A 14,117-nucleotide genomic window follows, 5' to 3' on the forward strand; every position below is an offset into this window, starting at 1 on the left:
TACTAAATTTTTCTGGGCATCAAATGCTCCCCTTGTATTTTTTCGTTTTTTTCTTCTCTATCTTGTTTTTCCTGTCTCATTCTTGAAAATATTCTCTCATATGCTCTATAAAGCCCATGCTATTTTTGCAAAATCAATTACTGATGGCTTTCTAGCTTTTAGTTTTAATCCTTCAGAAGGCCCAGAACTTTCTGTCATGTATACAGGTTCAAGGACTTGCTTCATATCCTTAAAAAACATTAACATCTTAAGGAAGTTTTAATGCAAAACAAATGGAAATAGCTTTGAATAAGATGTCTGTTTAACTAATGTCATCTAAGCTGACTTTTTTGAACAGAAGAGTAAATAAGTGATATCCTTATTATTAAGAGACTCCCTTAAGGGCCAGTGAGAGGCAGGAAAACATGAAACCACAGTGAGTATTAGAAAATAAATTGCAGTTTTGGACCTCCAAACACAATGTGTTTTTTATATTATGCTTATGACACATCTAGTTATTCTGAAAACCGGCCATGTGTTTTGGAGCAGAAGCATTTCCACTGAAGATGGTAATTGCTTATGAGTAGCCATTGATACATGAACAGTGAACATGTACCTAAACCACTGTGCATTAATAAGACTTTCTTCACTTGCATATGAAGAGACCCCAATCAAGAAAGTTTAATGATATAAGCAGAGTTATTGGCTGATATGACCCAGAAAGCCAGAAATATCCTGGCTTCAGATACGGCTGGATCCAGGAGCTCCAATAGTATTTTTTGAACTGCTCATTCTTTCTTGCATAGGATTTCTCTCTTGAGACAAAGCAGCCACCAAAGTTATGTGATTGTAACTAAACAATCTAAGTCGAAAGAAGTAATATTTTGATAGCTCCAGAAGAAAATGTACAATAGGGCATTTCATTACCCCCAATTATACCTATGCCCATCTCTAACTAACTGCTATTGTCATGAACACTACATGAACAGGATTGTTCAGAAAAGAGAAACTGTTATTAAAGGAGAGACAACTTCTGAAAGAAAAAAAAAGGGCCAAAAAGCTATAAAGCTTCACTCTTTTCCCTCTTCCCAATGGTTAATTCTTAGATTAACTCCTTTGGTGCATTTCTCTAATATATTTTTATAACTGGATTTGAAGTTAGATAGTCCCCTACCCACAATGTACATAGGATTTTTCCAACCCATTTTAGGAGGCCATCATCCCATAGGCACAATAAATACACAAACTAATTAAGTAATTATTTAAAAACAATAAAATCCATATTAGCTCTTACCTTCTCTACAAATACAATGCTGATTTGCGTCTACCAAAGCTAAGCATGTTGAGTTGTTTCTGCAAGGGTTATGAAGTAGGTCACAAGGGTTATAGCGTTGGTGGCAAAATTGTCCGGTATAAAGGGGTGGGCACAGACATACAAATTGTCCAGGGATGGTAGATTCATGACAAAGACCTCCATTCATGCATGGATCAGAGTCGCATTCATTTATTTCTTCACTACAGTTCTGTCCAGTCCATCCAGATGTACACTCACATCTGAAATAAAATATTAAAATTTTTAGAAGTGTGAACTCTTTTTCAAGTTTATTTTTTGTATTTTTAATTACTCCCTTGAACTAATAGTATGTGGTGCTTTTAAATTTATAACAGGACTAATAAATAATACATAGTTTTAAAATATTGTTTTCCTAATTTCCTGTGACAATATAATATATATTACCATAAAACTTACCACATTGGCTGAAATAAGATTTTAAAAGCATTAACAAATTTCTAACATAGTTAGGCCTCTGAGACATGTCAGAGAACAACTATTGACCTAAATCACCAATTGAGCAAAATTTTCCTATGAATTATTTAATATAAGTTTTACAGATGAGATCACTATTTATAAGCCTTAAATGCTATTTAATTCAGCGTCCTTACCAATATGTGAAATTCTTGTCATCACCAGAGTATATAACAAGGTGTTACTTTATGTTAAGCATCTGTTTTTGGCTTTGTGTGTGTGTTGAATCACTTGAAATGCATTTTTAAAAATATATTTTCTTTTTTAAAAATTTTAGATTCAGGGCTTACATGTGCAGGTTTGTAACACAGATACATTGCATAATGCTGTAGTTTGGGCTTTTGTTGAACCCATTGCCCAAATAGTGAACACAGAACCCAATAAATAGATTTTCAACCCCTGCCTTTCTCCTTCCCTGCTCACTTTTGGAGTTCTCAGCCTCTATTGTTTCCATCTTTATGTCCATGTGTACCCATTGCTTAGCTTCCACTTGCAAGTGAGAAAATATGATATTAGATTTTCTGTTTCTGCATTAATTCACTAAGGATAATAGCCTCTAGCTGCATCCATATTGCTGCAAAGGACATGATTTAATTCTTTTCATGGTTTTGTAGGATTCCACAGTGTATATGCATCACATATTCTTTATCCAGTCCACCGTTGATAGACAGCTACGTTGGTTCCATGATTTTGCTCTTGTGAATAGCACTATGATAAACATATGAGTGAAGTTGTCTTTTTGGTAGAATGACTTCTTTTTATTTGGGTGGATGTCATTAGTGGGATTTTTGGGTCAGATGGTAGTTCTATTTTTAGTTCTTTGAGAAATCTCCATAATGCTTTCTGTAGGCTGAACTAAATTCGTATTAATATTTGAATAATGTGGGATAATTGAAGGGAAAGCAAACAAATAAAAAATAAAGCATTTGGAAGTCATCTGTGTATCACAGGCTTCTAGCTCAGTCTAGTCCTCCATCCAGTATCTGTCATTATCTTCAAATACCACTTTGGCCAGTCATCATCCATGAAACGAGGCTAGTCTGCTGTGAAGAGAAAAATTCTAGCAGACAGGAGGGGGAAAGTGTTTTACACACAAAATTCTAGCAGACAGGAGGGGGAAAGGGTTTTACACACAAAGTGTCCATTTGAGGGAAATGGAAAGGTTATAGTGAAGCCTGCAGATAGAGAGTAAAGGCAAATAGAGAGATAGAGAGGTAGTCCATCAGCTGGGTAAGTGGAAAACAATCACAAACTGTAGGTGTGTTCAAGGAGAGAACTTGTGTCAATTTGTGGGCAAGGTAGATTTCCAAATCTTGAGCAACTTTACTATTATGCAAGTTATGAATCATGAAACAAGCACAGGAAATATTAGAACAATTATTTTCAAAAAGTGTATTTACTGATAGATTAGATTTTTAAGATAACTTGAAAAAAAAGTCATAGTGCTGAAATAATGTAACTTACTTTATGATACAGAATATCTTACTAAAAGGAGGGGAGCAAAGAGGAAGGAAAGAAGGAAGAAACAAAGAAAAGAGTCACCTAATTTGCATTTTCAAAGCCCCAGATATATCAAGGCCCTTTATAATTATAAATACATAGGATACCAATATATTGGAGGAGATAATTGAACAAATGACTTGCAACAACATCTATAATTGAATTCTAAATCGATATAGTTACCATTAAAATAAAAACCAAAATGAATAATTGGCAAAATGGTATTAGACATAATTGACTAATAAAGTGTTTACTAGTTCAATAAGTTTAAATCCAATGCATTGTAAGCCAGTGGATTTCACAGCTGTCTAAATTTTTTTTTAATTGGCTGTGGGTAGAAAGTAATTGCTATCATGATAATTGCACATTTCTTTGTGAAGTATGCTAGCACAAGACAAAATTTATGACGGAAACAATTCATACCTTTACAATATAAAAAATATATACCTAAGGGTATGTTATTTACTTAATATTTTATTTTCTTCTCAAAATCAAAATGCTCTAATTATTTTGGTGACTTTCCATCCTAGTTTGCCTGGAGAGACTTGGTTCAGTTTGTTGTTCTGATATAATTTTCAGGGCATCCTTTTACTTATAAAAGTTTCTAAGGTGCTTTTTTTTAAAATCTTTATCTCCTATATCCCATTACTGAAATTGAGTATCTGAAAAAACAAAACAAAACAAACAACTATACACTTACCTATTTACTAATCCTACAAATTATTTCACTTTGCTCTAAAATTTGCTTGCCACACACTTTAGGAACTCATCATATATACTATCTTGTGTTAAAATCATTTGCATGGTTTGCCTCCACCATTAAACTTCTGGTTCCTGAATGTCTAAGAATGATCTGAATCTCCACATTATCATGTCAACACAATAAATGTTGACAATACTATAAGAATTGATATAAGGTCCTCAGTGTTGAAACAGATCAACTTATCTGCACTCTTTCATTTAGGAAGTTGAGGATCAGAGAGTTTAATGAAATTGGTAATCTCAGAGAATTGTTGTAAAGATTACATTATATGATGAATAAAAAGTATATATAGTGCCTGGAATCTGCATTGCCTGGCCACCTACACTGTTTACTAGATGCTGTCACAGAAGTTTTAAGAATACATTTTCTGACCTATGAGCCTAAATACAATGTGTATCTCAACAATGAATATTTCTTTAGCTTTTAGTAGTACTTCTTTTTAATTTTTGATCATCACATCACATTTTACAACTGTCAAATATATTATCCAATTTGATACTTTCAATAAAGCTTTGAAATATGTAGAAGAGATATTCTTTTTCTCACTTTACAGATGAGATAGGTGGAAGTTCAAAGGATAACAGTGATGTATCCTAAGTCATGTGGTTAAGCAAATGGAACTTAGAATCCAGATCTCCTCCTCTCAAGTTCCTGTTTTTCTTTTCTTTTCTTTTTTTATACATGCTTTAAATCTAGTATCATTTCTTTAAACATTTTGTGAAATAATGTTAAAACTGGGTATTACCCAGTCTTAAGAGAACAACTTCAGTGTATTTATTTTGCTTGAAATAACATCACTGTAAATATAACTATTCAGTCATATAATGGGACTCAGTTAATATACTATGGCAATTTTAACAGGAAAAAAGCTAGAGAATTAATATTTTCTAAAATCATGGTTACTACCACATCATGATCACAGGTCCTGAGGGTATTGCACAAGTATTTATGTTTTTCTCTTTATTGTATTCTGAGTACATAATTTCAACTTGGTTAATTTAAAAGAGTTTCCTAAGAAAAACCGACAATTCTTGCCTATTTGGCATATGTGCTGAAGGTTTGTTTTATCTTCTCACATAACAGGTGGCCTAAGACCTCATGTGGTGTCATTCCAAGGATCAAATCCTCAGGAAAGAATGTGGCTGTATGTCAAGAGGACTGATGATGCCAAGGCTGAGTCCTATGGAGATAACATGGATGTTTTGTAGAAAATAAAGTTCCGAGGAACAAAGTCACTACTAGTGACTAACAATCATACCAGCAGGTTTACATATTTGAATCTGCTTCCGCACATGTCAGAGAAGCTAGTGTTTGATGGGTGGGAAAAGGAAAACATATTTGATGCGAGGGCTTCAATCAGATTCTAAGTTTGCACCATGAAATAATTTCAGGATTTAGTGGAACCAGGCAGATATTTTCAAACTCACAGCTAGAAGCAGAGTCTTTATGGATTAAAAAAAAAATGCAAAGCACATACTGTGTGACTTTTTGAGTGTACAATTTCTGGTAGTAAACACTTGAAAACAAGTAAGTGCGTGTCTAAAGATAGGTTAATACATTCTAATTTGCTCTTTTCCCTAGTGTGAGAAAATCTAAATTCATTGGTGTAAAATACATTGAACACTTCCAAGGACAACTTTTCAAATCTTAAATGCTGATTTAAAGTACTAAAGCTGATAATAGAAAATAAAGTAGTTATCATCGTTAAAAAGTGGAAGAAATTCTACTCATTAGGGTGCGTTGGCTCACGCCTGTAATCCCAGCACTTTGGGAGTCCGAGGCGGGTGGATCACGAGGTCAGGAAATCAAGATCATCCCGGTCAATATGGTGAAACGCTGTCTCTATTAAAAATACAAAAATTACCCAGGCGTGGCAGCACGCGCCTGTAGCCCCAGCTACTCGGGAGGCTGAAGCAGGAGAATTGCTTGAACCTGGGTGGCGGAGGCTGCAGTGAGCAGAGATCGTGCCACTGCATTCCAGCCTGGGTGACAGAGCGAGACTTAGTCTCAAAAAAAAAAAAAAAAACAAAATTCACTAGCTTCAAAAATCTTAATAAATGTCAATTTCTAATGACTAAGCATTCTATATGTTTACCTTACCATAAACATTTATTTGTAATGACAAAGGATCGTTCAGCAATATGTATCTGTGTTTGAATATATTTTGTATATGAAGGCATATAGGCTTTTTTGGCTCTAAATTTATTAATACAAACCTAAGAGTATATGCAGTTTAAAAGAATATTTTCTTATAAAAATCAGTTCACTTCTCTTAGAAGCAAACAGTAAAATGTTGTTTATCAGCTACTGGGAGGTGGAGGAGATCAGTGGAGATGTTGGTCACAGGATACAGTTAGATGGAAGGAAAAAGTTCAACAAATCAATTGTACATCATCATGACTATCATTAATAACAAGATATTGTGCACTTAAAAATTTTTAAGAGAGATTTTAAGTGCTTTCTTCATGAAAAAGATAACTATGCAAAGTAATGCATATGTTAATTAGCTTGATTTACCCATTTCAAAATGTATGCACATATCAAAACATTGTTATACAACATAAATATACACAATTTTTATGTGTTAATTTTAAAAATTAGTTCATTATTTCCTGCAACCATTACATATTTGAAACACAAAATTTCAACCAAAACTGCTAGGTGAAAAAGAAATAATGACCGTTAATAATAAAATAGTATTGTTATCTTTTTAGTGTCCTACAAATTGAGGGCATAGGAAAGGGAAGAATTTTTTTTAAATGAGCTACCGAATTAAATAATTCATTCATTATTTTATTGTTTTGTCTATTAACCTATTTATACCCTTAGGTGTACATACCATCAACAAAACTATATTCATACCGAATTATAACATGAACATTACTAAACTCTTAACCTCTGCAATCTTCTTCTTGGAAATAAATGTGGAAAATCACTTAGCTCATTTAGACAGAAAAATCTATTGTAAAAAATATTTGTAAACATTAAAAATAGAATACAAAATTAAGGACCACTTTGAATAACAGCCTGAAAATGTTAGTATGTAAAAACATATGAGAAGATTGATATGGGTAAAATGAAAGTGAGGAGGTAGCCTAAAAACAGTAATAGCAAGGCAAAGTTGCTGAGGACTGTGAAAACTACTGCAACAACAAGAAAAGTAAAATTAAGGAATTTTGACTTTACCCTTGAAGATATTTAAGGGTTTTTTGTTTGTTTGTTCGTTTGTTTGTTTCTAAGCCTGGGAGTAACATTGATTGTTATCCAGTAGATGGATTAACATAGGGACAGCTTGGAAGCATGAAGATCATTTAGGAAGCTATTGTTTCATTACTGATAAGAGATTATGAGTACTACACAAAGGGAGTAATAAAGTACATCAGATTTGAGATATATTTCTGATGTAGGACAGAGAAGATTTGGATAATGGTTAGTAAGCAGATGAGGCAGAGTGAGGAGTGAGGAGGACTCAGTGGGCTTCACATTCACTATTGGAAAGATAATGATGCCATCAGGTAGGAGACAGATGACAACGATGGAAATAGAAGAAAATAAGATGGTACTGATGCTTAATATGTAACAACTTAAATCAGATAAATTGCATGATTTCAGATGCTGTCCTGCATGTATTGAAAATTCAAATATGGAGCTCTAGAAAAACCAAGGCATGCAATAAAAATTCAAGTACAATTCTAACAAATAATACTAGGAATAAATAAATTTAAACTTGGCCTTCTCTACTGAAATATAAATTTATGAAACATATAGAATCCTCTTCATTGTGATATTCTGTGGTATTTTATAGAATCTTAGATACATATGTAGATTCTTTGAAAAGAAATAGGCAGGAAAGAGTTCTACTAGGCAGATTAGTGTAAGCATGTGGTCGGATAGACAGTAAGCAAGATAGTAAGCAAACCTTTCTTTCTTTAATTTTTATTTATTTATTTTGAGATGGAGTCTCACTCTGTCGCCCAGGCTGGAGTGCAGTGGCGCGTTCTTGGCTCACTGCAACTTCTGCTGCCTGGATTCAAGCGATTCTCCTGCCTCAGCCTCTCGAGTAGCTGGGATTACAGCCCTGCCATCGCACCCGGCTATTTTTTGTATTTTTAGTAGACACAGGGTTTCAACATGTTGGTCAGGCTGGGCAAACCTTCCTTTTTTATGTTTTTTTTTTTTTGAGGGTGAAGGGAAGTTTATGGAGTATGTATTCTAAATGAACTCAAGAATTTCTGTTTTAATATTAATAGAAAAAGGATTTCTTCTATTTAGGCCATCAAGCATCATTTCATATATTTTTTCAAAAAAATAAATTCAGACATATAATTTATCTATTTATACACATAATTTATAAGTCAATTATTTCAATTGGAAGAATTATAATCTATATTTTTCATACATTTTGATGTAAATGAACTGTATGGATAATTCCTTGATATAATTCTCTTCAAATTATCTGTTTCCAATATTCTATATGATTTAATCTCCTGTGCCATGTAAGAAGAAAACTGATCAATAATCTTTTTCAGAGTTATTTAATTCAAGCTGCTTTGTAGGTCAGTATTTCTAAAAAACAATTCAAGGCTTTTCCAAGATTCAGAATATTCCTCGTTTCATAGAAGAAAGCTAAAATGCCAGACAAGCAGAGGCAGATAATGCATTGGGTCACACCTCCAGTATATTCATATTTAAAATCTGAGGTAAATCTGATGGAACTCATGCTGTATTTTGAAGAATACCCAAAGTTAAATACACTTGAATCTGGGACTAGAACAGCAAAGCCAAACATATGCCGTGCAGTGAGATGCCATATAGTGAGATTAGTTTCATTTTTTTTTTTTTTTTGTCATTGTGGTCATAATACAGAAACCATGAGAATGGGGTATTTTACCACTCGGATGATCAGAATTTAGATTTTTTTGTAAGCCTACAACAAGCCCTAAGACATTTATGTTGAAAGATGAATCTTTCAACAACATCTTGAATAAAGCTGAAAGACAACACTTGCTCAAAAAGGCTGACTACATAAGATAGTTGAAGCTACTATTCTGTAAGTTTACCTGTTGAGTCAAGAAAATGACTAATGTTATAAACATGAGTAACATGAACAATTATGTGATTTAGCTTTGAACATAAACCTAGTTTAAGTTACTGTCTTTAATTTCTTCTATTTTATTTTTCCTTGATGGTGTGTGTGTGTAAGCAGAAAATTGATGATGAATCAGTTTCTGAGCAAGTAAGTATTACTTCTGGCTCCTGTTTTTTTCCAAAAAGGATTTTTGTGGCAAGTCAAAGTAAGTCTGCTTTTAAATATAGTGCTTTATATATTCAGAAGAATTCATAGTTGCATCTTTTTCAATGCTTAAAAATGTATGTAAGTATATGTCTTCATGTGTATATGCAAGTATAATATCCATACCTATACCCACACATTGTATTCAAATTATACTTGAAAATGCATATATAATCTTTCAAATACAGTTTAAAATGTATAAAAATCCTATATACCTACACATATATTTTTATTCTTTCAGGTACAATTTGAGTAGGAGGCAGAATTTTAAATACAAAAGCAGGATACAGAGTGTTACATATGCAAAGTACTAAGATATAGAACTTAAATTTATAAACATTTTACAAAATAATTCATAAATCTTCAGCATGTCAGGTGTTTCATATGGAGAAACATTTTAAACTCCCAGTTTAATAAGCATTACACTTGAAGTCTCAGAAGAAAATCAACTGAGCTAGCAAAAGCCAAAGGATTTTTATGCATATGGAAATATTACAAGCAAGGAGGAAACAAAATAATCTTTGTTTTTTTGTTAGGACGGGCATTATAATAAATGCTATATCTGTTTCATACTCCTTAGGGGTAACATGTATTAAAAATATATACTCTAATTACTAATCACACATACTTAGTTCAGACTATATGCATATAACACCATTAATTCTGAAATGTAACATAAATTCAGTTAGCCAATGTAAAAATATGCAAAAATAAACCTATTGAAAATGAACACTAACATATCTTTCCACATACAGAATTATTAACCCATTATTTTATTAAAATTTAAAATTATAGAACATGTCCTTCCTTAAAATTTAAATAACACTCAAATTGTTTTATACTTATTTTTTAATAAAACAGATGGAACTACAGAAATAAATAAGGATAGCAGAGATAAGAGAGAAATGGAAAGAAGGAAAGAGAAGCAAAATAATTATTTTTTAAAATGTCACTAAAGGGTCACCTATCTCACAGGGGTTATGTGGAAAGTTTTTTATCTATGATCCTGCTTCTTGATGAGACTCTTCCTGGTACCTAGTCAAGCCAGAGTCCAAGTGATATTCAAAAAGCCTTTAAAATTCACTAAGCGAGAACCTCAAACTCATGGAAAGAAAGGATAAATTCAAAGTAGAAGAGATTTATCTTTGTAAAGTATGAAGTAAAGACACCAGTGCCTGTGTCTCTCTGAATCTAACTCAATGTGACAAAGAAAATTAGAAACAGAAAATAAAACTTCATCCTCATTAAAACAGTTATCAATAATCCCAAGTCAAAGCACAAAAGAACGAGATGACAAATATTGTGAAAGGACCAAGATAAGAGCAGATATGAAGAGCAGGTAGGTGCCTGCTGCTGGAGTAAGCCAGCAGAAAGGGCACAAAAATAGTTCTCAGAGTAGGAAACTGATGAAAAATTTTAAAAAACAAGAACAAAAATTAAAAAAAAAAAACTTGCTTGAAATATAAGGCTGGGCCAATTTTCCATCAAAGAGTGTTTGGGGTAGAGGAAAAGACACTGGCAGAATTTGGAATTTCAGAGACATGCAACATTGAGGGCCCATGAAGGAAAATCAGCAGTCCTCTTGCTACCGTTACTCACTGGGGTGATGAAAAATATATCCATTCTCCCTCTCTCCCACCTCTCTCACACACATACACATGCATATGCATATATGTGTTCACACACAAGCAATTGAAAAACCAATATTTTCCTCTGAGCCAGGGAAGATTCTGCTTGTTTCTCATTGACAAGGACATTGTGTAGACTCACACATGTTCCCACAAATACTAAGGTTTTGAAGAACTAAATTTAAAGATAAGAAAAACTTAGAAAGGAATTAGTGCAAAATAGACTGTTGTGTTTGTGTGCAAATGTAAATGTAAAAATAAATGAGTATGAAAAGAGCCAGACATCTTATGTAAGCATTATTTTACCAAGCATATTAAAATTACAGCTAGATAATTTTAAGACAAGTATAAATATTACTATACAACAAAATATTTAAGGAGATATAAAAGACTCAGGATATATATTAGTTAATAAAATGAGAGGAATCCCAATGGCAGAATTCCAGAAAAAATAGAGGATAAATTAAATGCCAGTATTCACTGGCCCTTTTGTTTCCTCTCCATGATAGCAGTGCAAATGCACTGCTTCTAGTCTGCCATCTTGACCCAACATCCCTTTAAATGTATTTTCTAACTCATTCCCTAGCTTCTAGGGTGTCCTGGCATCTTAGCTATGGATATCCCAGTACCTGCAGGTCACAAGGTAACAGAGACTATGACAGTCATCTGGGTCTCCTGGAACGGAGCACACAGAGCAGTGGAGATGGACCCCAAGCTCTGGGTGGAGTAAGAGACCTACTTTGAATTCTTTATCCAGCATCCCAACATTTCATTTTGTTTAGGATTCAAGATCCAGTATTACTATGCTGATTTTTTTCTCATCTGGAGAAACACTTCTTATTCTTGAATTTACTTTTTTGGGGGTGGGACTTTTCTTGAGGATGTGCCTATGATGTATGTTGAGTAAGACCATTTGGCTTTGCTTCTGGGTATGTTTAGTGGCTGTATTAGTCTGTTTTCACGCTGCTGATAAAGACATACTAGACACGGGGAAAAACCAAGGTTTCATTGGACTTACAGCTCCACATGGCTAAAGAGGCCTCAGAATCATGTTGGGAGGCGAAAGGTATGTCTTACATGGTGGTGGCAAGAGAAAAATAAGGAAGAAGCAAAAGGAAAAACCCCTGACAAACCCATCAGATCCCATGAGACTTAATCACTATCACAAGAATAGCACAGGAAACACCTGCCTCCATGATTCAATTACCTCCCCCTGGGTCCCTTCCATAACATGTGGGAATTCTGGGATATACAATTCAAGTTGAGATTTGGATGGGGACACTGTCAAACCATATCATTTCACCCATGGCCCTTCCAAATCTCATGTCCTCACATTTCAAAACCAATCATGTGTTCCTAACAGTCCCTCAAAGTCTTAACTCATTTCAGCATTAACTCAAAAGTCCAAATTCTCATCTGAGACAAGGCAAGTCCCTTCCACCTATGTGTCTGTAAAATCAAAAGCAAGCTAGTTATTTCCTAGATACAGTGGGGGTACAGGTATTGGGTAAGTACAGCTGTTCCAAATGGGAGAAATTGGCCAAAACAAAGGGGTTACAGGGCCCATGCAAGTTCAAAATCCAGCGAGGCAATCAAATTTTAAAGCTCCAAAGTGATCTCCTTTGACTCGATGTCTCACATCCACATCACACTGGTGCAAGAGGTAAGTTCTCATTGTGTTGGGCAGCTCTGCCCCTGTGGCTTTGCAGGGTACAGCCCCCCTCCTGGCTGCTTTCACAAGCTGGCATTGAGTGTCTGTGGCTTTTCCAGGCACATGGTGCAAGCTGTCAGTGGATCTACCATTCTGGGGTCTGGATGATAGTGGCCCTCTTCTCACAGCTCCACTAGGTGGTGCCCCAGTAGGGACTCTGTATGGGGACTCTGACCCCACATTTCCCTTCCATAATGCCCTAGCAGAGGTTCTCCATGAGGACCCCGCCCCTTCAGCAAATTTTGCCTGGGCATCCAGGTGATTCCATACATCTTCTGAAATCTAGGCAGAGGTTCCCAAACCTCAGTTCTTGACTTCTGTGCCCCCAGAGGCTCACCACCATGTGGAAGCTGCCAAGGCTTAGGGCTTCTACCCTCTGAAGCCACAGCCCGAGCTGTACTTTGGTCACTTTCAGCTATGGATGGAGCGTCTGGGACACAGGGCACCAAGTCCCTAGGCTGCACACAGTATGGTGACCCTGGGCCCAGCCCACAAAACCATTTTTTGCTCCTGGGCCTCCAGGGCTGTGATGGGAGGGGATGCTGTGAAGGTCTCTGGCATGGCCTGCAGACATTTTCCCCATGGTCTTCGGCATTAACATTAGGCTCCTTGCTACTTATGCAAATTTCTGCAGCCAGTTTGAATTTCTCCCCAGAAAAAGGGTTTTTTCTTTTCTATTGCATAGTCAGGCTGCAAATTTTCCAAATTATTATGCTCTGCTTCCCTTGTAAAACTGAATGCCTTTAACAGTACCCAAGTCACCTCTTGAATGCCTTGCTGCTTAGAAATTTCTACTGTCAGATACCCTAAATCATCATTCTCAAATTCAAAGTTCCACAAATCTCTAGGGCAGGGGCAAAATTCCACCAGTCTCTTTGCTAAAACATAACAAGAGTCACCTTTTCTCCAGTTCCCAACAAGTTCTTTATCTCCATCTGAGACCACTGCAGCCTGGACCTTATTGTCCATATCACTATCAGCATTTGGGGCAAAGCCATTCAACAAGACTCTAGGAAGTTCAAAACGTTCCCACATTTTCCTGTCTTCTTCTGAGCCCTCCAAACTGTTCCAACCTCTGACTATTACCCAGTTCCAAAGTCACTTCCACGTTTTTGGGTATCTTTTCAGCAGCACCCCATTCTACTGGTACCATTTACTGTATTAGTTCATTTTCATGCTGCTGATAAAGATATACCCGAGACTGGAAAGAAAAAGAGGCTTAATTGGACTTATAGTTCTACATGGCTGGGGAGGCCTAAAAATCATGGTGGGAGATGAAAGGCACTTCTTACATGGTAGTGGCAAGAGAATAATGAGGAAGAAGCAAAAGCGAAAACCCCTGGTAAACCCGTCAAATCTCATGAGACTTAATCACTATCACAAGAATAGTGCGGGAAAGACCAGACCTCATGATTCAATTACCTCCCCCTGGGTCC

General features: G+C 35.3%; 1 protein-coding gene across 1 annotated transcript in view; it reads right to left on the reverse strand.

The window, feature by feature from the left end:
- The window catches only part of LOC100609532 (protein eyes shut homolog), a 2,075,858-nt gene that overhangs the window by 1,198,575 nt on the left and 863,166 nt on the right, over positions 1-14,117 (reverse strand). The window contains exon 18 of the mRNA XM_063813139.1: positions 1,274-1,533. Within this exon, the coding sequence (XP_063669209.1) occupies positions 1,274-1,533 (260 nt within the window). The remainder of the gene's footprint in view (positions 1-1,273; positions 1,534-14,117) is intronic.

Source organism: Pan troglodytes, chromosome 5 (genome assembly GCF_028858775.2).
Source record: "Pan troglodytes isolate AG18354 chromosome 5, NHGRI_mPanTro3-v2.0_pri, whole genome shotgun sequence".
In the NCBI taxonomy this organism is placed as follows: Eukaryota; Metazoa; Chordata; class Mammalia; order Primates; family Hominidae; genus Pan; species Pan troglodytes.